The sequence below is a fragment of the Aegilops tauschii genome, chromosome 4, assembly GCF_002575655.3.
Source record: "Aegilops tauschii subsp. strangulata cultivar AL8/78 chromosome 4, Aet v6.0, whole genome shotgun sequence".
Lineage (NCBI taxonomy): Eukaryota > Viridiplantae > Streptophyta > Magnoliopsida > Poales > Poaceae > Aegilops > Aegilops tauschii.
This window is the reverse complement of record NC_053038.3, coordinates 85,265,137-85,291,720: the sequence shown is the minus strand read 5'-3', so window position 1 is coordinate 85,291,720 and position 26,584 is coordinate 85,265,137. Positions and strand designations below refer to the sequence as shown.

General features: G+C 50.0%; 1 protein-coding gene across 1 annotated transcript in view; it reads left to right on the top strand.

Moving 5' to 3' along the window:
* Positions 1-238: 238 nt before the first annotated feature.
* LOC109758279 (uncharacterized) overlaps positions 239-26,584 on the top strand; it is a 90,676-nt gene continuing 64,330 nt past the window's right edge. The window contains exon 1 of the mRNA XM_045227557.1: positions 239-919. Coding sequence (XP_045083492.1) covers positions 239-919 — 681 coding nt within the window. The remainder of the gene's footprint in view (positions 920-26,584) is intronic.

Genomic DNA, 26,584 nt, shown 5'->3' with positions numbered 1-26,584 from the left:
AGAGGCAGGCGTTCAAGAAATTATTGAAGAAGATGAAGATGTGGATATTGGGTCAACCACTCCTATTCAGAATGATGACTACTGGGAAAGTCATCACCCTAATTCTCCACTGACTACACCACTGCACCAACTTCCTCAGTCCCCAGTCCAAACTAAAGAAATTCATATGGGCTCTAAAGAATTTCAAGCTTTACTTTTTTCTATTCCAGAAGAATTTCCAGCCGCTAGTGCCGAAGTAATGGAGGCCAAGGCTGCTGATGAAATTGCTCCAGAAATTCCTCAGCATGTGGCTCCAGAGACTGTGCGTCAAGAGGCTGTGAAGACTTCCACTGCAAATCCTCATCCCAAGCCACAAAATCCTCACACCAAGAAGCAGAAGTTCAAGGCTGATGAGTTCTTTGCTGAGCATCATTTCTTCTCGGACTACAATCCATACGACTCTGCTCGACTTCGTCGCAAGCATTTTCGGACTGCCAGCCAGATGAATTTCTATTCCTCATCGCTATTTGATAAGGACAAAGTCTTTGACCATGAGCAAATTGCTCATGTGGATATGGAGTCTCTACCTTGCTTCGCTCCAGTCCTTAGTGTTCTTCATGACGCTGGGCTGCTAAACTTCTGGACTCACATTTGCGATTGGAATGAAGAACTCATTGTTCAGTTCTTCGCCACGCTGCACATTAATGGAAATGTTGAAGATGTCAATTCATGGGTGCTTGATTGGATGACTGAAAATACTCACTACAAAGCTCCGACTTCTGAATTGCTTCATGCCGTCCCAGTTAGTCCTCCCACTGAAGGTGCAAGGCTCATCTATGCTGAACCTGAACTCTCAAATCATCTGATGCAAGTGCTGATGAAGCCTTTGAAGCCTGGCCAGGCTCCAAGGACCACATTCCTCGTCAACGAATTGCTCTATGTGCCAAGGACTATATATCCCATATTGACCAAAACCCTCAGTCTGATCAAGGGCCACAACTCTAATGATGAAGAAGATGTTGGCATAATGAAGAATCTGCTGTTCAATATCATTCATGGTATTCGTATCAACTATCATGATTTCTTCATGAGGACTTTGGCCAATGCTGCTTTGTCACCTTTTGAGTTGAAGCCTTACGCTCCCTAGATTATGAGATTCATCAGATCAAGGTCTGCAATCAACTACAAGGCTGACTTTAAAAATCATCTTAGCTATTTGCCCCCTATTGAAGTCCTCAAAAAGACATTTTCCTTAGCTGATGAGAAGGGTAAGGCTGCTGTTATTGATGAAGGCACTCATCCATTGGATGGACAGTTTCGAAAAGCTACTTCATACTCCACCAATGAACTCTGCCACACATGATACTGTCGCAAATGCTTCAAAGCAATATCTTCAAGCCACTGCTCCACGTGTGATGACTAATCGTGAGCTTCTCCTCAGTCTTCATCAAAAGGTCGATCACAATCACAAGTGGGTCAAGCGTCAGTTTGGTGCTATTCTTCATAACATGACCGTCACGCAAAATACTGTGAAGAAGAACCACTACTACTTGCATGAAGTTTTCGATTGCACTTGGGCTGTATTGTCACACCTTTACGGTGATAAGATCTCAAGCAGATGGGTTTCAAACATGACCTTGGCTGGTCTCAGTCTCCTTCAAAGAAATTCAAGAAGGTCAATGCTCCTCACTTGGTCGTAAGTTCATATTCTTCAACGCGCGAGACGGATGAAGCTGAAGACTTGGACGACACCGCGGCAGGCCCTACTCCAACGGACGACCCCAACAACTTCGTGATGATATTCTTTAGGGGCGTTAGTCCTTATTTTTCGTCCCTTTTGGTCATTCGATGACAAAGGGGGAGAAATTTGAGTTAGTCTTCAAGCGGGTCTCTTTATATGGGCTTTTTTTTTGTTAAGTTGCAACTCTCGCTCTTCTGAAGTGTTTGTTGGATCGAGTTGTAAACTTAAGTCCTATGGTGGTCTGATACTTTTGCTCTGTGTTCTGCATGCTATTTCCTCAAAGTTCGTTAATGCACGCATGCTGAATTTCATGAGACACCATATTTCATCATGCATTTCAAATTCTTCATATCATATGTTAAATACGTGTATGAATTACAAGTTATATCGGGAGATCTCCATGATTCTACTCTACAATGTGCATTTGCGATTCAAAGAAAATTCCTCACATATGCACATCTTCAGGGGGGAGTTCCTCTATATCTTGCCATCAAATTCCTCAATATCAGTATTTACACTTCATATGTTTTCCCCGTTGAAAACTTAACCTATAGTGTCATCAATCACCAAAAAGGGGGAGATTGTAAGTGCATCTAGTGCCCCTTAGTGATTTCGGTCTATTGAAGACTTGTAGGTTAAGGGACTAATGAGTTTGTGAGTGTACACAGGTCTATAAGTCTATGAGGAGTTTGATATTTACGATGAAAGTCGACCCCTAAAAATGAATGTCTTCAACTAAAGACTTTGGTTTTCTTGAAGACTTTGGAAGTGAAGAAATTGGTGTGACCATGAAGACTTGATATTCATGCGAGGAATATGAAGCGTGAAGACTTTTGTTTTAGTAGTTTCATTTTCTCTTTCTTGAGTCATAGGAAAGACCGTACTGTTAAAGCGGGTCGAGGTAAAACTAAGGAAAAGTTTCCAAGTGATGCTCATCACAATATCCTACACCTACCCAATCCTTTCGAGTGAAGCCATTGGAAATATCATATAGTCCAGTCAATTTCTTCAGTGACAGAGATGAAGATCTTCTGTTCTCTGAGGAATTTGTTCTGACTAAGGAGTTAGGAATTCGCTAGTGCAGATTGCCTACAAGTGAGGAACATGATAGCCCTGAGGAATTTGATAAGATCAAATATCCGACCATTGTTGTGCTATGCGCCAGCTGTCCCAAAATATCTACCCACCTAACGGTCATATCATTTAAGGGCATTTATGTCTTATCATATCGGGCTGCTCCCTAGGCTATAAATAGCAGCCCATACAACAACTAGTTGGTTGGCTGCTCCGAGAGATAGATTGACACTTGTCATTGAGAGCATCCCATCCTCCGAGGACTTTGAGCGAAAATCATCAAGTGAGGAAAACCCAAACCCAAACACCTACAAACCCAAAGTGATTGAGCATCACTGAAGAGATTGTTCCTGTGTGGAACTGACACTTGTTACCTTTGAGGACTTTGTATCCTCCAGACGGTTAGGCGCCATGGTCTAGAGCATCCAAGAGGAAATTGTGGATCGCCGAGTGACCGAGTCTGTGAAGGTTTGGAAGTCACCTGAAGAATTACCACGAGTGATTGGGCGAGGTCTGTGTGAACTTAGCTCAAGGAGAATATGGTGAGGACAGTGTGTCTGGGACTGTGTGTCCTCAGGTTTAAATACCTAGCCGCTCCAAACAGACATACGACTGTTACAGCAGTTGGAACTGGTCTACCAAATCATCGTCTTCACCAAGCTACTGGTCTATTTCCTCAACTCTTACATTTCCTCATTTCTGTGTTCATGTACTTGATCGTTACTGTTTGAAGACTTTGATTATCTCAATTCTATTTCTTCTGTCAGTTTGTCTCTAGCCTGCTTATCCTGTGTTTATGCTACTTGTACCCATGCTTTCATTTCAGCATGATGACTATGATACTGCTCTTTTATGCTTGCATCTGAGTACTTATTCCGCTGCTAATTAGTCTGTTGCTTAGGAATTTCCTCACCTTGAAATTCCTCAGCGACAAATTTGTAAAAAAATCGCATATTCACCCCCCTCTAGTCGATATAACACACTTTCAATCATTAGCTTCCTCTTCGACTGACGGAGGGGCCATAGAAACATCCTTCTGTGTTGCGCTACTCTATGGTTGAAATAAAGGTTCAACAGCCTCATCAAGTTCTATCTTCCTCCCACTCAATTCTTTTGAGAGAAACTCTTTCTCGAGAAAGGACCCGTTCTTAGCGACAAACACTTTGCCCTCAGATCTGAGATAGAAGGTATACCCAATTTACTCTTTTGGGTATCCTATGTAGATGCATTTGTCTGCTTTGGGTTCGAGCTTTTCCAGCTGAAGCCTTCTGACATAAGCTTCCATTGGTACGCGTCGATGCTATACAAACGGTTTTTAACCCCTTTCCGTGACGGCATTTGGAACCGTCGCCAAGTGAGTGTGGGCGATAGGGGGGTCCTTCCCACACGACCCAGAAATCGTCGGGGATAGGCCCTCCTCGGGGATAGGATAGGTCCTTCCCACACGACCCAGAAATCGTCGGGCGAGGCATTGAAACCCAATCATTTCTGTAGGTATGTACATCCCACACGGTGAATCCCAGAAAAACATTTCCGTAGGTATGTACATGCCACACGGTGAATCCCAGAAAAACATCTTCGTTCGTATGTATATCACACACAGTCAATCCAAGGAATACATTTTCGTTCTTATGTACATCCCACACAGTCAATACAGGGAGAACGTTTCTGTTCGTATGTACATCCCACATAGTTTTATGTGTAATCTCGTGTGTGAAAGGTATAACTATCACACAGGCTCTGCCTTGGTTAACAGTTTGCTTTCATGAACTACATAATACACAATTTGATGTAGAAAACCGTGTGGCATTGGGCTATCCATCACAAGCGCTTTTACTGCCAGAACTGTCGTGGAATTGTCACGGCAGATGTCCTAGTGTCAGGACTTAGTCGCGAGGCCAGCGCATCTATGTGGTAGCTTGAGAGGGGTTGGGTGGAATCGAGAGACGCAACACAAGACAGGGATTTAGACAGCTTCGGGCCCCGGGAAACATCATCTGGTAATAGCCCTACATGCTGTTTGTGGCTAGGTCTCATTATGCTCATGAGGGAGTCGCCGGTAAGCCGGCTCTTTGTGTCTAGCCCTAGAGATTGTTTCTTGTTGCCTGTCCCTCTTGGGGTGCCCTGCCCCTCCTTATATAAGTTAGAGGGGCGGGTTTACATGTAGAGTCCTAGTAGGATTAGAACTAACTTATTCTCTATTACAAGTCGGATACAAGTACGGGTCTTGCTTCCTCGTAAAGGAAATATTCCTCATGCCTTCCGTCTTAAGCCGGCCCATAATAACACGTCCCGGCCTACTGGGCCTTGGGCCCTTGTCATCCGTCTGACCCGCCGTGGGGGCCATCATTAAGTCGCCAGGCTCATGAGTTGCCAATCTTCCGGCGGGTTACGATGAAGCGTCAAGTCCGGCCGGGTCATACTCCCGGTCGGGTCATACCGCGGGGTATATCCCCGACAAGAATCATTTGCAAAGTTCCATGAACGTCTGTTCTCTTTTTATTTTTGCCTATAATTTATTATTCGAATTGGAAATTTTGAAATATTAAACATGCAATTCAAATTCTCAGCACAATGGTTCAACAACGAATCCATAAATAAAATTGCCAGTACAATATGTTCAGTAATTACAGGTTTAGGCAGCAATTAACTATGATGAACCACAATATTTAAAGGCGGTAAAGGTGAAGAGAGAAGTGTAAATCATTTTGACTGCTGACGGTGTTGAAGAAGCGGAATGCCCATAATGTGCCTTCCTGCATGCCATAGGCACGAACCACTTTTGTCCAACCCCTTGTGACGATCGCCCACCCATCCTTCACCGCCTTCAGGAAGATTTCTGGAGCATTATCATCGTACCATGAATTATATACTTTAACCTTAGTTGCCTCCACTCCGTCCATATAGTTTGCAAGGTAATCATCAGTGAATAGCTTCGGAAACCATTGAAAAGAGAAAAATATCAGATACTGAGGTGTAATAGAGTAACTTGTTGTGGGCAGGGGGAAAAGGCAACACATTACTTACCATCCTAAAGTTCACTGTTGTCTGTGACAAAGTGTAAATAAAGAGCTTAATCCCAATCACCCATTTGTTTCGCCTAACAATCTTTCTTAGTTTCCTCACTTGACGCTTGTTCATGAATATCTCATTGCCCCATACGCAAAAGGGATCGAAGCGTGGATCAGTACCGCTCATATATGTACCTACAAGCAACCAGTAAATGTTAGAAGCTAAACTGAGATTGCACAAATGATGTAAAATACAACTACCTATGTTCCTAAGTACAAGTATTTTTTTGAGATTTCAATATGAACTACATACTGATGTATATAGAATTATAGATATAGTTTAGATTAGAATCTAGATTCACTCATTTTGCTCCTTATGTAGTCTATATTGGAATCTCTAAAAATACTTATATTTAGGAATAGATGGTGTATAAGACATGGGATGCAGCTAACCTCGACAGGAAACAACAGCATCGCCCATTGTAGCCCTGTGTAAGTACATGGAAAGCCAATGTTAACTACAACAGGGTTAACATCCACCAAAAATAGCAAATGGTAATAAAATGGCAGCATTTGTAGTGATATCTTCATTTCGAAAGAGTAGCACGGTAGCAAAGTGACAGATTAAAAAAGGATACAACTGTTAATTGCAACAGGCTTAACAACATCCTAATTCATGTTTTGTAAGTTTCTAGACATTGAAATACAACTCTTTAAAAATGGATATAACTGTTAATTGCAACAGGCTTAATGGCCATTGAAACCGGTACTGATAAGAATGCAATTGGCAGAGTTAAACATCACAGCTAGGTGCTGCCAGAGCAGATAATGGCCCAGTTGTCTATAAAAGGTAGGGAAAATAGCTAAAATGTCTTAGGCATGTTTACTACAACATGCTTAATACATCGACTTTACAAAACATAGCCATTAATTGCAACTGGTATTGGTAAGACTGAACTGGTGAGTACATACTTGGTAAGTCCCGAGAGGTAGTTGCTAGGGCACTTGATCTTGGCCAGAGCCCGCCCAAAGTCAGCGACGGTAGAGGTGAGCTGTTCTTCCAGGTCGAAGCGTGGATCAGTGCCACTCACATGTGTACCTACAGGCAACCAGTAAATGGTAGAAGTTAAATTACAATTGCACAAATGATGTGAAATACTACAAGACATGGGATGCAGCTAACCTCGACGGCAAACAACAACATCGGTTGTTATGACCCTGCGTAAGTACATGGACAGGCATGTTAAGTAGAATAGGGTTAGCATCCATCAAAAATAGCAAATGGGCAGCATCTCTAGTATATCTTCATTGCGGAGAGTAGCATGGTAGAAAATGGACAAATTAAAAAAATGGATACAACTGTTAATTGCAACAGGCTTAACAGCATCCTAAGTCATGTTTTGTAAGTTTGTAGCCATTGAAATACAACTGTTTAAAAATGGATTCAACTGTTAATTGCAACAGGCTTAATAGACATTGAAACCTGTACTGATAAAAATGCAATTGGCATAGTTAAACATCACAAGGTAGGTGCTGCCAGAGCAGAGAATGGCCCCGATGTCTATAAAAAGGTAGGGAAAGTAGCAAAAACGTGTTAGGCATGTTTACTAGAACATAGCCATTAATTACAACTGGTATTGGTAAGATTGAACTGGTGAGTACATACTTGTAAGTCCTGGGAGGTAGTTGCTGGGGCTCTTCATCTTGGCCAGAGCCTGCCTAAAGTCAGCGACGGCGGAGGCGAGCTGTTCCTCCGGGTCGAAGCGTGGGTCAGTGCCACTGACATGTGTACCTACAAGCAACCAGTATGGTAGAAGTTAAACTGCAATTGCACAAATTATGTGAAATATTGTAAGACATGGGATGCATCTAACCACCACGGCAAACAATAGCATCGACCATTATGACCCTGCGTAAGTACATGGACAGGCATGTTAAGTACAACAGGGTTAGCATCCACTAAATATAGCAAATGGGCAGCATCTCTAGTGATATCCTGAGTCATGTATTGTAAGTTTGTTGCTGGTATTGGTGAAATTTAGCTGGACACGATAATATTTGAACATCACAAAGTGTGCAGTACTGAAATAAACAAGGCACGAACATGCTTAATACATCAACCGTACTAATCATAGCCGTTGCAAGTGGTATTGGTAAGATTTAGCTGGTCAGATCTTACCTGTTAAGTCCTTGGGGGTAGTCGTTGGGGGACTTCATCTGGGCTAGAGCCTACACCATGTCGTTGTCGGCGGCGGAGGCGAGGTGTTCCTCCGGGTCAACACGCAAAGCGGCCATCGCGCCATGGACCGCCATCAGCTCCTGGTGGTGGGGATTTGGAGGCATGACGATGTTTCGCAGGCGCCATTTAAGCAATCAGGTCGGGGCTATGATAGAGATCGATGGGTTACCTGACTGGATCCAAGCAGAACGTAGATGTGGTTGAAGTTGTGGTTGCGGCAGCGGCGGTTTGAGATGCCGGTAGGGGGAGGCGCGAGGGGGGATACTGAGGGCGGGGATGTGGTTGGAGGAATAAATTCTGAAATAGCACGCCTAATGAAAGTTTCACTGCGAAACTTGAAACTTGGGCGGGGGAAACACACAACACAGACGAATCACGTAAAATACTCGTGTGCGAGAAAAAACAAAGTTGGCAGATCCCGTCTCCAAAAAAATGTACACGTGTACTTGATTTTTTCGTTCAATGGTACGCCTGGTTTATTAGGAAACATCGCACAGGTAACTGACTTATGGGTCATTAACGGAAAAAATGCAGACAGGTACGGCATAGAAACCGTGTGTTTTGTGATCTTCTAATGATTAACGCAAAAAAAAAAGCACACGGGCACACATGCTAATCAACGCTCAAAGCCCTCAAAGGATGATCTTACCGACATTGTACGTTAATACCACTACTAGGAAAAGGCCTACTAGTGGCGCACCAGTTTTGCCTACTAATGGCGCACTACTGGTGCGCCACTAGTATTTTTTACTAATGGCGCACCACTGGTGCGCCATTAGTAACTGGTATACTAATGGCGCACTAGGCAGTGCGCCATTAGTATAGGCCACGGTGCGCCATTAGTATGCCTCCCAGGGGGCCATATTTACCCATGTGCTTTGCCATACTAATGGCGCACTGCTGGGTGATGCGCCATTAGTATCCTTTGGCATACCGATGGCGCATGTTGGGGTGATGCGCCATTAGTATCCTCTGGCATGCTAATGGCGCACGTTGGGGTGATGCGCCATTAGTATGTATATTAGGGATTATTATTTTTTTCTTTTCTGATATTTGCACAAATTACAAAATATATTATTGGACAGAATATAAACAGCACCACACAGCAACAGTAGATTCATCGAATACAATAGAAGATTAGTCTCCGAATACAATTCATCATATTAGTCTCCGAATTCAAAAGACCGAACAAAGATAGAACATTACAAGTCTCGAGACCGCGAGTAGAGAGTTTGTCTTCACATTACAAGTCGATATCGATCATCTAAACTACCATCAAATAGAAGAGAGTTGCGGTCATCACGATGAGCATCATCGCGATGAAACTGGTCTTCATCCGGTTCCTCCAACGCTCCCTCCTCTCTCCCGCTAGATAGCGCACGTATCTAGATTCCGCCTCCGCCTAGTGGTGTACCCTTTGTAACTGTTACCGCTGAAACGGTGAACCTGTCTCCGACACTCCTCCTAGTCGTCGTAGACTCTGGGAACCTTACCCTTGTACACGACATACGACGGCATCTCTACGCACTAGCCGAAGAACAGACAATACATAAGCAATATATAAGTATGCAACAAAAGGATCGGAAGAGAAAAGCAAGACATTAATAGCACGATTCATGGTCCTACTAATAAATAGCATCGATTACATCTAAGTTGAAGACTGTCCAAACCAAAGAGACATACAAGTTCATTAAAGTTTAATTACAACATGAGCTAATCAATATTTCAGAACTACACATAGCATCACTACTTTTGACTCGAATCATGGGACCGGAGCGTGGATGAAGCCGCCGTCTGTCGTGATGGTCATGAAGTCGCGGGCATTGTCAGCCTGCATTTGTAGCGTTGTGTCTATCTCACTGTTGGACGGTTGAAATTTGAGGTAGAACTGCCCCGAGGTACGAAGGACATCTAGATGGATGATTTCTGCAAACTCCGACTGGATGCGAAAGAATTCTTGTCGGATGTCCGCCTCCTGGATTGCCGCCAAGCTTGCGGCCCAATCTTTGAGATTATTTGGTAGCAGAAGGTGATTATGGTCCCGTACGATTGCCCGCATGTGATGGAGGGCGTAGTAGGCATCCTTCTGACCGCCAGGCGGCTGCTTGATGCAGGGGAACGTCGTATTGCGGGTGAACACGTGCCTGCCGTACCTACGAGCTGGCCTCTTAAAGGTGCCTCCAGATGCGGCGTAGCCGGGGAGAGCATCATCAAGAACTTTCTTGATATTTGTGTAGTCTATCTTGGAGTCACGGTCCGGGTCGAAATACGTGGCCATGGAATATTTCGGGCTTAAGAGGATGAGTGTGCAATGTGTGTCACTGCACAGAACACGCAATGTTAGAAAAAAAAGAACGATCGAAATCTAAGAAATCATCTGTTACGGGGTGGTTAGGAGATGACTAACTCGGGAAAGTAAGGCACGAGGAAGTTATCCTTATCTGGGTTTGCCTGAATGACGCCTTCGAGGTGTGAACTCGCGACTTGCCGGTCCCCAACGCTGCCCAAGATCTTGGCACGCATGTAGAAGGGGTCGACTATCACAATGTCCGGGGTCTTGTCTCTAATGATCCGCATCTCCATACTCAGCGAAAACAGCCGAACGAAGGTGTAGTGCAGCGGATGAAGGTTAAGCCTAGCAAAGATGTCATCAAACCGCAGGACGATCGTACCCACGACGGCGCTATCCACAAAGCCCTTGCCCTCTGGCACCTTGGCCACGAAAACCGGGTATGCCACATCATTCTCTCTGAGACGCCGCTTCTCCAAAGAAAGAACATTGTCATGGAGACTCCGCATAGCACCGGTTGCAACATTGAGCATATTTGTCGGTAGCATCGCCCTACCCACCACATGCACCCTCCTCGAGATATCCTTAGGTGAAGGTGGCCCGTCCTGAGCACGGATTGTACTCGGTGTCGGCTGGCTCGCACTGGCGCCCTTGTTAGTCTTTTGTTTCCATCCCTTCTTCCTGATCTGCTGTAATGGGATCGAGTTCTGCTCACAGACCGCCTTCTTGAGCGTGTTGGGGCTGATAATATTTCGCACCTCAGCTATCTGAGGCTCGGTGAAGGCGGCAGCTGGAGGCGTCTCCTGAGACCTGAATGCCAGACGACGCCTGTTGCAATTGGGTTTCTCCGCCGTACCAGCTAGATCGTGGTCGTCTTTTTCAGGGTTGGGTTCTTGAGAAGGAGGCCCGCAGAACTCGTCACCGTACCCATGTTCGGCAAAGTACTTATCGACGTTGGAAAATGTACCGCCGTCGTTGTCGGCGTCGTCCGGATCCTGTGCCATATGCATGTCCGGATCCTGTGCCACAGGGACGTCCGGCATGTCCGGTAGCGTTGCGGCGTTCTTGCCATGGCTTGGCGCTGGCACGGCTGGCGGTCTTGTCTGTGGGGTGGTGTCCCCCGCCCCCAAACGAATCTGGCTCTTCGGCCAAAGCAGGGGCCAGCTTACACAGGCGCTGAGGGTCATCACATCATCTTCGTCGGCCCCAGGGGGTCGAATCGGAGGTAACAACTCGTCGCAGCCTGGCAGCACCCGAACCAGTTCAACCCTATACAAGGTGGGTGGCATCGGATTACCGTGGAACACGCGGTTGCCCGGTTGAACGATTCTGCCCTTGGCGACATCGACCAACTCGCCGCCCACGAAGTGCAGGAGAGTGCAAGGAACATCGGCGGCGCCCTGCGAAAACATGTAGGGCGTCAGGGATGCCAAGTCAAAGGCAAGGAGATGAAGTCATCGGCCGAGAGGCTTAGTTACCGTGATGCCGTCGAGCTCGGCTAATGTCGAGGCACCGCCAACGGCGGGCGTGCAACTGACGGAGGGGCCGCTTGCTGGCGAGGTGCCGGCCGGCGTACACCCGGTTGCATTAAGCTCCAATCCCCGTGCCGGCACCGGAGACACGAATACCGCCTCCGCCGGAGACACCAATGGCGCCGCCTGCGCGTTGTGCGAGTTGCTGGCCGTGAAGATGGGAACCGGGGGAGGCCCCTGTTGGCCGCCCGCAATCCACGTCGTCAGCCCCTGAATCAAGGTAGGCACAATGGCGGTGAGCATCGTTCCCAATTGTTGTTGCACTTGCTCTTGGACAATCTCCGGAATCCACGCCACTTGTGCCTTGAGTTCTTGAACCTCGCGCGACTGGCTTTCCGAGCTGGTCTTTTTCTCCTTTCGCCCACCAGCGGTATAGTATGACGACCATTTTGTGGACAAGCCTTTGCCGGCCACACGACCAGCTGACGACAGCTTACTGAGCTTATCCGTGTTTTTCATTACGTTCAACGCCCTATTTAAAGGGGTGTCAAAAGGGGAGCTCTGAGACGACCCCGTGCTACTGCTTTCAGCCTCTTGCGGAAGGAATGTGAACCATTTAGAAATTGGGCTTCATTAATTAGAATGCAACCATATGGAGCTAATTACGCGGGGGTGTATTCCTTACCAGAACAAGCTCAAGTGCCCTGGTCTTCGGATCCGTGGTAAGCTCCTTTGTTACCGGGTCCTCCTTGTACCGGGCCCTGACAAAGTTCCTGGTCTGCTTGTCAGGGAATTTCTCGAAGCGGGGCGGTAGGCCTTGCTCGGCACACTCCGCGTCCTCCTTGTCCCATATAGGCTCCGCCACTCTGTAACCGCCGGGACCGAGTTGGTGGACCCCTAAGTTCAACTGCCGCATTTCGTTGTGGGCCATGTTTCGCTCTAAATAGGAAAAAAGTTTGGTCAAAAAGTTGGTTATTGTCAAGGAACAAGATCATGGTCTCATCATTTAGGGTTTGTTGACACCGAGGCATCCTAAAAGAAAAGCTTTTATCATTTAGGGTTTGTCAACGCCGAGGCACCCTAAAAGCCTAAGCGTACATCATTTAGGTTCTCATCGACACCGAGGCACCCTCAAAGCCAAGGTTTTATCATTTAGGGTTTGTCGACTCTAAGTTGGGCCTAATCACTTGGCTCTATTGCCACCTATGGTTTAATGCAGCAAGAATAAAGGGGCAGTTGATCCTACTTAATTAAGTACTAAGATACCCCGGCGCATGCATTAGTCGCAAGTACCCCATATGTCCTTTTTTTAGCAAAGTCATGCTAAAATTCATGGAAAATTTCAGCATGACCTTTGCTGAAAATAGGACATATGGAGTACCCGAATTTGCCGGAACGGAAGTTAATCGACATTCCGGTAAACTCAAGGGTCTCTCGGGGTACCTGCAGCAGCATCACAATGCTCACCAATATTGCAATCAATAAAAACTGTAATGAAGCTAGGGCAGACTAAGAAACTGGTTCATAAACTAGGCTCCCCAATATTTCAATCTGATATTCTACAGTTTTCAATAAGCTAGGGCAGATAGCAGATAAGGTAGGGCAGCTAGTGGAGCAGGGCAGGAAGCAGACCTTCCTGTTAGGCAAGGAAATAATGAGTACCAGGAATATAAATGCAAGAGCATATGTTTTCATAGGTGGCAAATTACACCTACAGCGTAGCGTAGCATTAATGAAACCAGTTATAACAACAGCATAGCATTAGTGAAAACTTGAAATGCAACGGTAGTAGCGTTTGGCTGCCACAAACTAGAATGCAGGAAGAGGACATGTATGAAACTTGAGATTGTGGGAAAATAGTTACTATCTGTAGCAGTGCTCAACTTGCATAGAGGCAGTTAGATTGACAGGAGAAACAACGAAAGAAGAGCTCAAGGATTATAATTCCTCTGCTTGGATGATCACAACTTGCACAGAGGCAACAAGGCATGATGACTAAAAAAATGAATCTTAATTAATGGCTACTAGTAAAAAAAGGTGATACTTCTAGTATAAAACACAAGAAAGACACCACTTATAAATCCCTAAACATAGATGAACTGCAAAAAGAATATTCAGAGTTCAGTACACCAAGCTCCAATATAAACTGTTGACTATGATTGGTGATCCCCCTACTTCAACCTCCTGATGGCTACTACTTGGACACAAAGTTTTTCTCTAACTTAGCAAACCAACAAATCTCCTTGACTTCACTCTTGCTTCAGAGCACACACCAACTTTCCTAATTGACTGCCTAGCTGCCTCTGCCTCCACTGCTCCTCTGCTGGTTAATTTAGCTCTCCTTCTCACCTAGTACCTCCTAATTTGCAAGCAACTGCAATGCAACAACCACTGACTCTGTGATTGATCCATCTATTTCTCCTGCTCTCCTCACTCACCCTCCTCTATACAAACAAAAAATCTTCTTAGGGGGAACCAATTAAGTAATGGAACTGCGTAGGAAATTAAGTAATGGCCGACACCAACTCATACACGATGCCTAAATCCAGTGCTTGTTTGACTTTACTGAATTCCAACGCATGGCACACAACACATTTATATTTTGTCAGGTCACACAACACTTGTTCTGCAAATCTTAGTGAAATTTTGAGTGCATTTATCACTTGTTGGAGTATGCTACAGCTTCTGCAAATCACAAACTCCTTTAGTTTACATCTCAGTTTTAGCTAACACTACAGTTTCAGTGAAGGAGTCATAACTGAATAACAGGCACTATAAATGAATTTGATGGCATCAAACTAAATTTTCAAACTCACAGCAAGAAATTGAATAGTGAGTAAGCCTGAAGATTCTTCTCTTGCAAACCCCCAACCCTAGCTACTTAATTCTCCAACCCCCTTTCCTTGTCCAAAATTCTCCAACCCCCAACCCTAGAACACATCAGAAGGAAATCAAGAGGGGGAAGCGGCTCGGGTGCTCACTGGGGAGGTCGAGGGCGACTCGGGGTAGCCGGAGCTAGTCGAGGCGGCGTGAATTCGGCGTCAAGCGGTGGCGATGGTGGCCGAGGCGGAGGAAATCGGCGGGCGTCGAAGGGATGGCTCGAGGGCGTCCGAGCTCGTCCGGGTCCTCGTAGTCGAAGAGGAAGACCTCCTCCTCGTCCTCCTCCTCCTGCTCGGGGCGTGGGGGCGGCGGTGCGGGGGAGCTGCAGTGGTGGGGGCGCGGGGGAGCTGCAGTGGTGGGGGGGCGCGGGGGCGGCGGGGGTGGAGTCCGGCGGGGGTCGGGGCGACGGCGTCGTGGGTCAGGTGAGCGCGCGGGTGGACTGGCGAGGGAGAGGGACGAAGGGGATCTGGCGAGGGAGAGGGAGGAATTAGCTAAGGGGGGAAACTTACTAATGGCGCACCCCGAAGCGGTGCGCCATTAGAATGATTTTTTTACATAGCAATGGCGCACCCACGATCGGCGCGCCATTAGTAATCTTTTTTTATATAGCAATGGCACACCAGCCAGAGGTGCGCCATTAGTAATCTGTTTTTTATATAGCAATGGCGCACCAGCCAGAGGTGCGCCATAAGTAATTTATTATTATTATTTTTTGTTGCATCTAATAATTTTTTAGAAAATGAATATGAATATGAAACAGTAATATTTTTTTATAAAAACAGTAATAATTTTTTAAAAAATATCATCAAATTTGTTATTTGAAAATATTTATGAATATGAAAAAATATCATCAAATTTATTATTTGAAAATATCATCAAATTTGTTATTTGAAAATATAATCAAATTTGTTTTTTCTTGCAATTTTAGTTGCATTCATTTGTGACGGTGGAGCGGGTCGGGGAGGGTGCGGGGGAGGGTGCGGGGGGTCGTTGGCGGCGGTGGAGCGGGCCGGGGAGGGAGCGGTGGGTCTTTGGCGGCGGTGAAGCAGGGGAGGGTGCAGTGGGTCATCGGCGGCTGTGGAGCGGGGGAGGGTGCGTGGGGTCGGCGGCGGCCGGTGGAGCGGGGTAGAGGGTGCGGGGGGTGCTCGGCGACGAGGGGGACCGGATCTGGCGAGGTGGGATAGCGATCGAGATGGAGGGGGATCGAGATCGAGTGTCCATGAAATTTAAAAATATTCATGAGTTCAAAAAGTGCCCATGAAATACAATCGAGAAATGAAGGCTACAATTTAAATACAATCGATCTTAGCTAGCTATCTGTTCACAATCTTCTTGCCCTTATTTTTCGTAAATGGAGTTCTTCTCTTGAACGGACGTCCTTTAGATAGGGTGGTCCTGCTTCTTCTTGTGGTGTATGCTGATACTTCATCGTCGTCGTCATGTTCCATCTTCGGGTCACCGTACTTGTCGAAGTCTTGCTCATTGGCGACTCCATCCATTCCGATGGTCTTCCTTTTGCCTCTCCTCACGACAAAACGACTGGGCTTTGACGGGTCGGTAATGAAGAAGCATTGGTCCACTTGGGAAGCCAGTACCCATGGCTCATTTTTCGCGGTGACGTTCACGCCTGCGGTCTTGGATTTGGCTTCGGGTATAACCATGGTGGTGAAATATCGGTCTTCTTTTATGATGCTCTTGGCCCATCTGACACGGAACATCGGGACCTTCTCTCCAGCGTAGCTCAGCTCCCAGATCTCCTCGATCCTTCCGTAGTATCTGTCCTTGTCGTTACCGGTGTAGGATTCCATCGTTACCCCGTAGTTCTGATAACCATCGCTCTTCATGTCCTTTTCCTCGGTGTAGAATGTGTAGCCGTTGATATCGTACGCCTCATACGTCATCAGGTTGTGCTCGGCGCCCTGTGACAAGGAGAATCTGAGTTGTTCTTCCGCGGAAGAATCCTCATGTAAAGGGTACGACAGAAGCTTCTGCTTGAACCAACGCGTGAAACATGAGTCGTGCTCTTTGATTATATCTCCGTCCGTCCTCTGTTGGCCTCGGTCATTGTACGTCTTCTCAATAAAGGTTTTGTGCTCTACCACCCAAGGATCGACCACGTCTATGTGTTGTAGCGCGACTAGGTTTGCTCTTTCAAAGTCGGCGAGTCGACCATCGAAGTCGACATGCATTTCGCGGTGACCCTCACGGTGACCCCATCCAGCGAGCCTGCCGAGGTGCCTATTGACGGGCAGACCAACGGGGTTCTCGATGCCTAGATAATTCGTGCAGTAGGAGATGCACTCTTCGGTTAGAAAGCCCCTGGCTATGCTTCCCTCTGGACGTGACATGTTGCGAACGTATCCTTTGATGACACCATTCATCCTTTCGAATGGCATCATGCTGTGCAGGAACGTCGGCCCGAGTTGGATGATATCCTCCACGATATGGACCAGCAGATGCACCATAACGTCGAAGAATGCGGGTGGGAAGTACATCTCAAGCTCGCATAGTATCACCACGATCTCTTCCTGTAGCCTTCTGAGTTGCCTCACGCCAACCGACTTCCGAGAGATGACGTCGAAAAAGTTGCATAGGCCAAATAGCGTTTCACGGACATGCGCGTCCATGATCCCATGGATTGCAACTGGAAGTATCTGCGTCATCAGCACGTGACAGTCGTGAGACTTCATCCCGCAGAACTTCTGCTTCGCTAAGTCTAGGTATCTACTTATCTCCCCCACGTAACCGTAAGGAAGTTTTACTCCTACAAGGCAGGTGAAAAACTGATCGATCTCCTCCTGACTTAGAGTGAAGCACGCGGGAGGGAAGTCATTTCCGGTCTTCTTGGCCTTTTTGCCTTTGCGATGACTTTTCGTGTCCTGCTTCGCCTCATCATCATCATCATCATTAGCGTGAAGCTCCTCCCTGATGCCCATTGATTTCAAGTCTGCCCTTGCTTTCGGCCCATCTTTGGTCCTCTCTGGCATGTTGAGCAGGGTACCAAGCAGACTCTCTGTCGGGTGGTAGGTGCGACATATGCCAACGGGTGGCCTATCATTGTGGGAGCCAGTAAGACGTCACCAGTGCATGGAAACGGGATTAGGCGAAGACATGCACGCCGGCGGATCTTACCCAGGTTCGGGGCTCTCCGTGGAGATAACACCCCTAGTCCTGCTCTGCGGGGTCTCCGCATGATCACTAGATCAATACAAGTAGCTACAAGTGCTCCTTGAGCTGTCTGGCTAGAGGAAGAAGAAGGGCAAGGCTAGCTCTCCTTTTCTCTCTATGTGGTGTGTGTAACTCTATGAGATCAACCCTTTGCATGGGTGTCCCGGGGGGTTTATATAGGCATACCCCCAGGGGTACAATGGTAATCCGGCTGGGCGCGGGTCCCAGCCGTCAGTGTCTATGTTTGCCGGCTTCTCCGCCGGTCATTGGGGCCCGCCGACTGGTGGGTCCCGCCGGCTGCCGGCTTCTTGGCCGGCATAACGGCCCCACCACTTGGGGGCTTTGTCGGTGGCTGGTTACTGTTGCCTCGCCTCTGATGGCGAGGGCTTTGTCGAAGTAAGCGTGTCTACAGTGTCGCTGCCTTGCGAGTTCTCACTTTAGCCTTACCTCGTCTTGTCTCCTTAATGGGGCGCATGCTTCGAGGGAGGGAGGTCGCCGGCTATTGGAAGCCGGCCACATCCCTGGCCGACTAGAGGAGGCCGGGCCATCTTCATATGTCTCTCTGGCAAAGGGGCCCGCCGCCCACGGGCCATACTGGCACCTGTCGTGGGTCACATCGAGGCCAACATGGCGACAGTGCCGCGCCGGACGGGGGATGGCTGGCCCGTACGGCGCCCTGTGGCCATACCTGTTTCGGGATTCGGGGGTAGTGGGCTGTACTACGGCCACGCCCCATCCTATCACCGTCATGTGGGTACAGTCTTTGTGGGTGCATTCTTGGCCGGCTTCTGGGAGCCGACTTTCTTCATGACCGGCTTCCGGGAGTCGGCTTTCTTCATGGCCGGCTTCTGGGAGTCGGTCCTCTTGGGGCCGGCTCCCTGGAGTCGGCTATCCCTGAGACTGGGTCGCCTTCTGGGAGTCGGCCCTGGGGATAACCGGCCGGGGGAAGGCGACCCTATGCTTTGTATGCTTGAAGGCTTGAATGGCCTGGTAATTTTTCGAAGAGCCAGGGGGAGTCGGTTAGGCTACCCGTGGCCATTTACTCCGACAGTAGTCCCCGAAGCTGGTTGGGCTTCGAGGCTGAGTGGAGGTCGAGAAGCTCGGTCAGCTTGTTATCTTGACGAGCCAGCAGCTAGGAGCCGGCTTCGGATGGGCGCGCCGTCTTGGCGAAATTTTTAAAGTTGGAAGGCGGGAGTCTCTTGGCGCGCGCGCCGGGCTGCGGGCCGGCCGCTCGCTGCCTGCGAACCACGTGGCGTCCTCTGGCTGAAGAGAGCCTGCCAACCCACGCGCGCGAGAAGACGTCGTCGCAGGCCAAGGGCCCACCACTCCTAAGCCTAGGCCCAGGCGCGGATTCTTTGCGGCCCAAAGCCGCCCGCACGTCTTCCGACGGCGGTTTCCGCACGCCGTTAGGGTGCAATAATCGCGGGACATGGGGGAGTGGGCGCAGTTAATCCCATCTTCCTCCCCACGCCTCGCCTCCTCGGCTTCACCGCACGAGGCTATAAGTAGGGGGAGGAGGGGGAAGCGGCAGACGCTCACACGCTCCTCTCCTCTCCGCCATCTTGTTCCTCCTGCTTTCCCTTGCAGCAGCGCCTCGCCGCCACGCCGTCCCACCATTCTTCACTCCGCCCCGCAGCTCTGCCATCGCAGGGCCATGCTTTCTCTGCCGCCACACTCTTCCTCGCTAGCTTCTCGCCACCATGCAGTACGGCGGGGACTGGGACGGCTCCAACATCCACATGGACCACATCGAGTTCCTCTGCAAGACGCGGCGGTTGCCCGACGTGGACCAGGTGCGGGTCCGTCTCGCGCCTGCGAGGGAGATCACGCCGGAGCCGGAGGAAGGCGAGCGGGTAGTCTTCCGCTCGCATTTCCTGCACGGCATCGGCTTGCCGGCGAGCGCTTTCTTCCGCTCCTTCCTCGACTTCTATCAACTCCAGCCGCACCACCTCACTCCAAACATGGTGGTGCTACTGTCCGCCTTCGTCACCTTGTGGGAAGGCTTCCTTGGCGTTCTCCCCACCCTCGAGCTCTGGGGGGAGTTCTTCCAATCTAAGCTGGGCACCCGCATGCAGGGCGTGCCGGCCCAGAGCGGTGCCTTCAAAGTGATGCGGAGGCCGGCGGCCGACAACCCCTTCCCCGTCATCACGTTAATCCAGTCAGTGAAGCGCTGGCAGAAGTCCTATTTCTACATGAAGAACGTCGCCCCGCAAGGCGACTACATCAACTTGCCGGTTTACGTAGCCGGCCCGCCGGCTGGGAGGCGGCCCCACTGGTCCTATCGGGCCGCGGCGCTGACTCCGGCTGGAGCCGCGGCCGTCGCCCGACTGCGGGTGATGATCCAGTCGGAGGGCCTGACTGGGCCCGACTTGCTGGCCGCCTTCATCGTGCGCCGGGTGCTTCCGCTTCAGAGCCGCCCTCACCTGATCTGTCAGATGAGCGGCCAACTCGATCCGAGCCGGATGTGCACCAAGGACATGCCGCATGATGAGGTGGCCCACATGGTAAATTACCTTGCGAACTGCAAGCTCTCCACAGAGTGGCGGTTTGGCAAGGAGCCATATTCCCGTGCGCATCCTCCGCCCACGGTGTGTTTTCTCTTTCCTTTTCTTTCCTTAGTTTTGTTGCCGAATTCCTTCTGGCCGTCTCTGACCAGTCGGGGTGCCTTGGCAGAGCTCTCTCCTTCGACCTGCAGCCGGGTTGGAGACGGAGCGCCGATTCCTCCCCGACCGGGCGGAACATGACCTGGAGGACTACGACTTGGGGGCGGCGGGCGTGCAGGACAACACCGAGATGGGTGGCGCCGAAGCCGGCGCGAAGCAGGCGGCTCCGGTCTTGGAGCCCGCTTCGACGACTGGCCGGATGACGACGAGGCGGAAGTCGTCCCACGCCGCCAGCCGCCGTCTGGCCACGGCGTGGGTTCCTCCGCCGCGCCGCCTACTCGGGGCGGCGGGCAGAAGCGTCGTGCCGCGTCGGGCTTGTTTCGGAGGTCGGCCGAAGCAGCCCAAGGGTAGGGCGGCGGCGACCAGGCGCGATGAGGCGTCCGCAAAGGCGGCCCGCTTCCGCAAGGTGGTGAAGCAGCCGCAGACGGTGTCGGCGTAAGTGTATACTCCTTTCTGCATTCTTTCTTCTTTTCTTCGGTAGTTTCTGAATCTTTGTCCTTTCTCAAAAAATCAGGGCTCCGCTGTCGCTAGAGCGGGTTGCTGCCACCTCCGTCGTTGGATCGCCGGGAGGATCCGGGAGCACCCGCCACGTGGACCCCCGCGCCGAGCTTCAGGCGGCAACGGAGCGAAACACACGGGAGGCGCAGGAGGAGCGGGAGGTGGAGGAGTTGAGGGCGGCTGCCGCCAAGGTGGCATAGGAGGAGGAGGCGGCGAAGGCGCACGCCGACGCAGTGGCCAAGGCCCAAGTGGAGGCTGCGGCCGCGGCGATGGCAAAGGGGGCCTTGCTCGTCACCCTCTGCGCGTCGCGGCGCCTGAGGCCCCAGAGCCCCCCGCCAGAGGAAGCCGGTGGCGACCAGCCGGGATTGGAGAGGGAGGACGACGTCGTCGTCCCGGAGAGGGAGGCGGCACCGGCCCCGCCAACTGGGGCGACCCAAGGCGGCCGGCCTAACTTGTCGCCTGCGCAATCGGCCGGGGGCGAGCCGGCCGCGAAGATGGATCTGGTGGTCCAGTCGCCCTCGCGCCAGCGCACGGGGAAAGCCGCATCGGAGCCGCAGAAGGGCGCGGGCTCCAGCTTGTCGGCCCAGGACATGGAGGCGGCCAGCGCCAGCTCGGGGTGGACGCCGGGTGGAGGGACGGCTGTGGTGAACGTGGCAGCGCAGGACGTCCGGAACTGCCTTCAGGCCCAGGCTGCGGCGCTGATGAAATATAATGACGAGTTCCTTGCGACGCGGGTGGCCATTTGGGTTAGTCTTCTTATTTTTGCTTTTTTGATCTTGGTTTCTTCCGTGGGGGCGCGTCAGCGCACCCACTGGGTGTAGTCCCCGAGTTCCGAGTCAGCTGCTGAGCAGGCCGCTTGGAACTTCTTAGCGGGCTTTGGTTTGCTATTCTTGTTCTCATTCGCTCCTCTGCCTGACTTGCAGGACTACCACAACCTTCGCGCGGCTGCCTTCAACTCCCAGGCTCGGGAGCTGACCCAGAAGACTGCTGACCTATCTGAGAGCCGGGGTAAGTGCTTCGTCTTTTATCTCATGTGGGGGCGCGTCAGCGCACCCACTGGGTGTAGTCCCCGAGATTCGGGCCGACTGCTGAGCAGTCAGGTCGGATCTTCCTTGATGACTTCTTCCTTACTGCTTCTTTCTTTTCTGCCATCCCTGCAGCGGCCAACGTCAGTCTGAGGGAATAGCTGGGCGAGGCTCAGGCCGCCCTCCGCGCTAAGGAGGCCGAGTTTGCCGCCTTGGCACAGGAGCGTGACCGCCTGGCCAAGAGGTTGGCCGACCAGGAGAAGAGCCACAAGGCGGCCCTGAAGGCGGTGCAGGACAGCGAGGCCGCCCTCCGAGCCGAGTATGAGACAGAGGCGGCCAGCTGGGCCAAAGCAAAGCAGACGCTGATCAATGGATATGGCCAGATCGAAGACTTGGTTGACGGTAGGCCGCCTTCCTCTTCATCCTTGCTTGCCGCTTGCCGTTTTAGCTCATTTTCTGACTTGGTGTTTTTCTCTTCTTTCTCTTTCTTCCTTGTGCAGAGTACTTCCCTGGCTACTCTACCGCCGCCAACCAGGTCGTCGAGGCCCACCGCGAGGCACGAAGGCAAGCTGGCGCCGAGATCGCGCCAAACGCTCGCCGGTCGCTGGAGGAGCAGCTCTTGGCGATTCAGGCCCACCTCCAGCCGGCTCATCGCATGCTCCGGCGGCTTCAGCGCGTTGGGGCGCAGGTGCTGGCCGCTCTGTGGCCTGGTGAAGTGATTCCCCGCACCCCTAATCGGACTGCCGACTGGCTGGAGGTGGCGGTTGGCCGCTTCGAGGCCTGGAAGGCTTCTGCGGCTTGGTCCGGCGCCAGGCGGGCGCTGGAGTTCGCCAAGGCCTGGTATCCCGAGCTGAGTCTGGACCAGCTGGCCACCTGGCAGCAGGAGGCCGACACAGAGCTGGAGCCCGCGCGGTCGGCTATCATCCAGCGGGCTTCGGCGATTGCCGACTGTAACAGCCCAAAATTTTGACCTTGTGTTATTAATTAAAATTTTGCCAGGAAATTAAATTTTTATTTTCTGGATTTATCTTTTGATTTCAGAACCTCTCTTTTCTTTGATATTGTGGAGTTCTTACAAGTAAAAACTTTCCAAAAAATATTATTGGACTTATATACCCTCTCAAGAATACATTTCTTTTATCAGTGGATTTATTTGCATAATTGTTTTTCCTGAGCTTTATTCTTTCAAAAATGATTTTCATAAGTTTTAGAGCTCTATTTGCACTACAACCCTTTTAGAAAATTCTTTAAAATTCTCACCAAAATTTGGGGATGTCATGTGATGTTCCCACATCACTTTTGTGCAAAAATATCTTTTAGTCAATGGAGGTTTTGAGCTCTACCCCAAGTTTTCAAAACTGGTCCAGTTTGTAATTTGGCACTGCAGTCTATTTAAATATTTCTTTAAAAAAATTTACAAATCTTTGGAGATGTCAGTAGATGCATATAATTCAACTTTATGCAAAAACCCATGTGTATTCTTTGAAAAAATTGAGCAAACCATCCTCTTTTACTCTCTGGCCCAGTTTGGCTTTTTCTACTGCAACCCTAATTTATTTTGCTCTAGTGCCCATGAGCTTTTTCCTGCTTGTAGTCCTCCCTAGCAAACCCTTAAATCCAGGAGAATGGACCCATTGGAGTATTTTTGGTCCATGAAACTATGCCCTTTACTTTCTGTCCAGTATTGGTTTTCTCAAAAACTTGCTCTAACAAGTTTTTGTTTTTGACAAACTAACCTTGCCATCATCACTTGTACCTAAGGAGACTATGATCTGGAGTTTTTGGCCACCCCAAGAGATGCCTAGATGACCATAGCATTCTGTCAAACACCTTGTGTGCATGGTCAGTTTTGGCTTGGTTTTTAGTTTGCATTGTGGGCTTGATCCCCTGACCAAACCAGCATGTCCACTAAGCCCCTACATAACTCTAACCTAGACCTGTTAATCCCCAGCCACACCCAAGCCTCCTGGCATGCCTTGGCATTTTGCCGAATGCCTGGCGTGCATGCTCTGGACGCGCCCAGAGCGCACATTTTGCACGCGCGCGCACCGAGCCGCCGCGTCTCGCTGCCGCCCTCCCCGCGCCCGTGCTGACCCTTGGCCACTCGCAGCCATCGCACCCGACCCCTCCCTCGCCGTAGAGCCGCCCCGGCCACCGCCTGGCACCCCACAGAGCCACCGTCAGGTCGGCCATGGCGGCTAGCTGACGGCCGCAGCAGGCCCCGGCCGTGGCAGCACCGCCCGAGCCACTCCAGCGTGCCAGCTGCCCTCTGGAACAGCTCGAGCTCATCCGCGAGCTCGTTTGCTAGCGCACGTCGCCGCCACGTCGCCCTGCAGCTACAGAACGGCGGTTCACCATCGATCCTATCCACGGCCGCCGTTGGAACCGACCTCAACCGCTATAAAAGGGACCCCGAGCTCCTCCAAGACTCCAGGCAACCTCAAGCCATCCCCCTAGGGCTCCCTTAGCCGGCAATCGATGGGGAGAGGCCTTCTTCCTCGTCTCCGGCCGGTTCGGTCGCCGCCACACTCCGGTGTCGTGCGTCGTGAGCTGAGCCTCCCCTGCCCTTCCAGCACCGCCATTAGACTCTCCTAGACCGTGCGGAGCCACCCAACGCCTCAGCCTCGACCGAAAACCACCGGAGCCCAAACCCCCAATTGCTCCCGAAACGCCGTCCGCCGCGAAGCTCGCCACCGACGACTCCCTGCGTCCCCACCAGCCTTTCGACCACGGGGAGGACCGCCCTGGACTGGCAGATCCATCCCTGCCCTCGGGGCCCCGTGGGGAGCCGCCGTTCGCCGGCGTCGATCGCCGGAGCCCCGCCTCTGTTCGGCCAGAGGAAGAAGGAGGCGGGGGGCGACTGGTCAAACCTGACCAGTGGGCCCCCTGGACCCACTGTCAGTGACCACGGGCCGGTCCACGCTGGCGTAAGTGGAGGCGTAAAACTCAAAGTACGTCTCCTGCGTGTATCTATTCGAAACGTTTTTCCTCCTTTTCTGTTTTATTTTAAAAACAGAAATTTGACTAAACTTTGACTGGCCATAACTTTTTAAATATAAGTCCAAATGACTTGATTCTTATTTTGTTGTTTCTCAAATTCTGTCTAGTTTATTTTCATATTTATTTGAAAATTTTCTAGACACCTTTTTTGTACTGTTTTAAAATTATGTGTTAATTTAAATTTCCTCAAAATAGGATTTTGGAGAGAGAAGAAAACTTTCAAAAGTTTTTGGGATGCACCCTGCCACTCCACAACTTGAAGGCAAGCATTCTGAAAACTGGCATAATATTATGTGTGTTGTTTGATACGGTTACAACACCACCTTAACACAAAGTATTCATTATTTTATGTGATGATATGATCATACTCATGAGTGCATAATGAATGTTCCTTGCTGTTGGAATTTGATATGCTTGTGATAGTAATCACCCTTGTATGCCTTTCATGCCTACGGGAAGGAATCCGGGAAAGCCTCTGTCTTGGGTAGACACGAGCTTGTCTCCAGTCTCCGTCGAGACGGTTGTGTCCGGTATGGCATAGTAAGGTATGATGAGTGGGGATTCTGTCTGTTGGTTGAAACACATTTGCTATGCTAATCATGCAGGGAATACTTAAACCTCCTGAGTCGGCCGTAGATCGAGTCTTGTTCCAGTAAGCCCCATACTTGTTTCGTACTACCACTTGTCCCTGCCATAGGTAGGGTACGGTTCAGTAAGTTGTCAACCCCTTACCTAGCACACACCGTACTGAGAGGCCATGGTGGAAGATAGCGGAGGCATCCGGTAGGCATGCCACCTGGTCCGGGGGCATGGGTGTTTCGGTTGTAGCCGAAGGGGTAGCTCCCCTAGTTTGCGCGCGGTATAAATTTTGTGATCCCATGCTAAGTCGAGGTTGTAGCCTCCCCACTTAGAGTTTCGCTTAACGGGTGTCATGGGTGATTCCAAACACCGGTAAGTTAGGCTGGTGTGTGCGGTTAGGTGTGTTTTCAATTAAAAGACCGTAGACGGAATTAGTCCCGATGGACTAAAGAAATCTGTTACCCGTGGGTAAAGAGTACACCCTCTGTAGAGATTATACATCTATTCGAATAGTCGTGTCCATGGGTAAGGACTACAGTCTGGGATGGGTCAAGTGTCGGTCTTAGTGTCGGTGTTCGGAGGAGAAAACTGTTAAACCAGAACTTGGATCATGACTTGTGACTTATGAGGATTATGATCACTATTATTATGGACTAACCATTTACATTATTTGAATTATTGAGTATCCCTGGGACGGTTCTACCTCCTGGGTATTCACTGTGATCATTCTCTTATAAGCCCTTTATGTGGCGTCGCTCAGATGCCCGACTGTGGCATGTTTGTTATTTAGATTATTTATAAGCCCTTTATCTGGTGTCGCACAGACGCCCGACTGTGGCATGCTTGTTATTTAAATTATTTATAAGCCCTTTATGTGGTGTCGCACAGACGCCCGACTGTGGCATGCTTGTTATTTAAATTATTTATAAGCCCTTTATGTGGTGTTGCTCAGACGCCCGATTGTG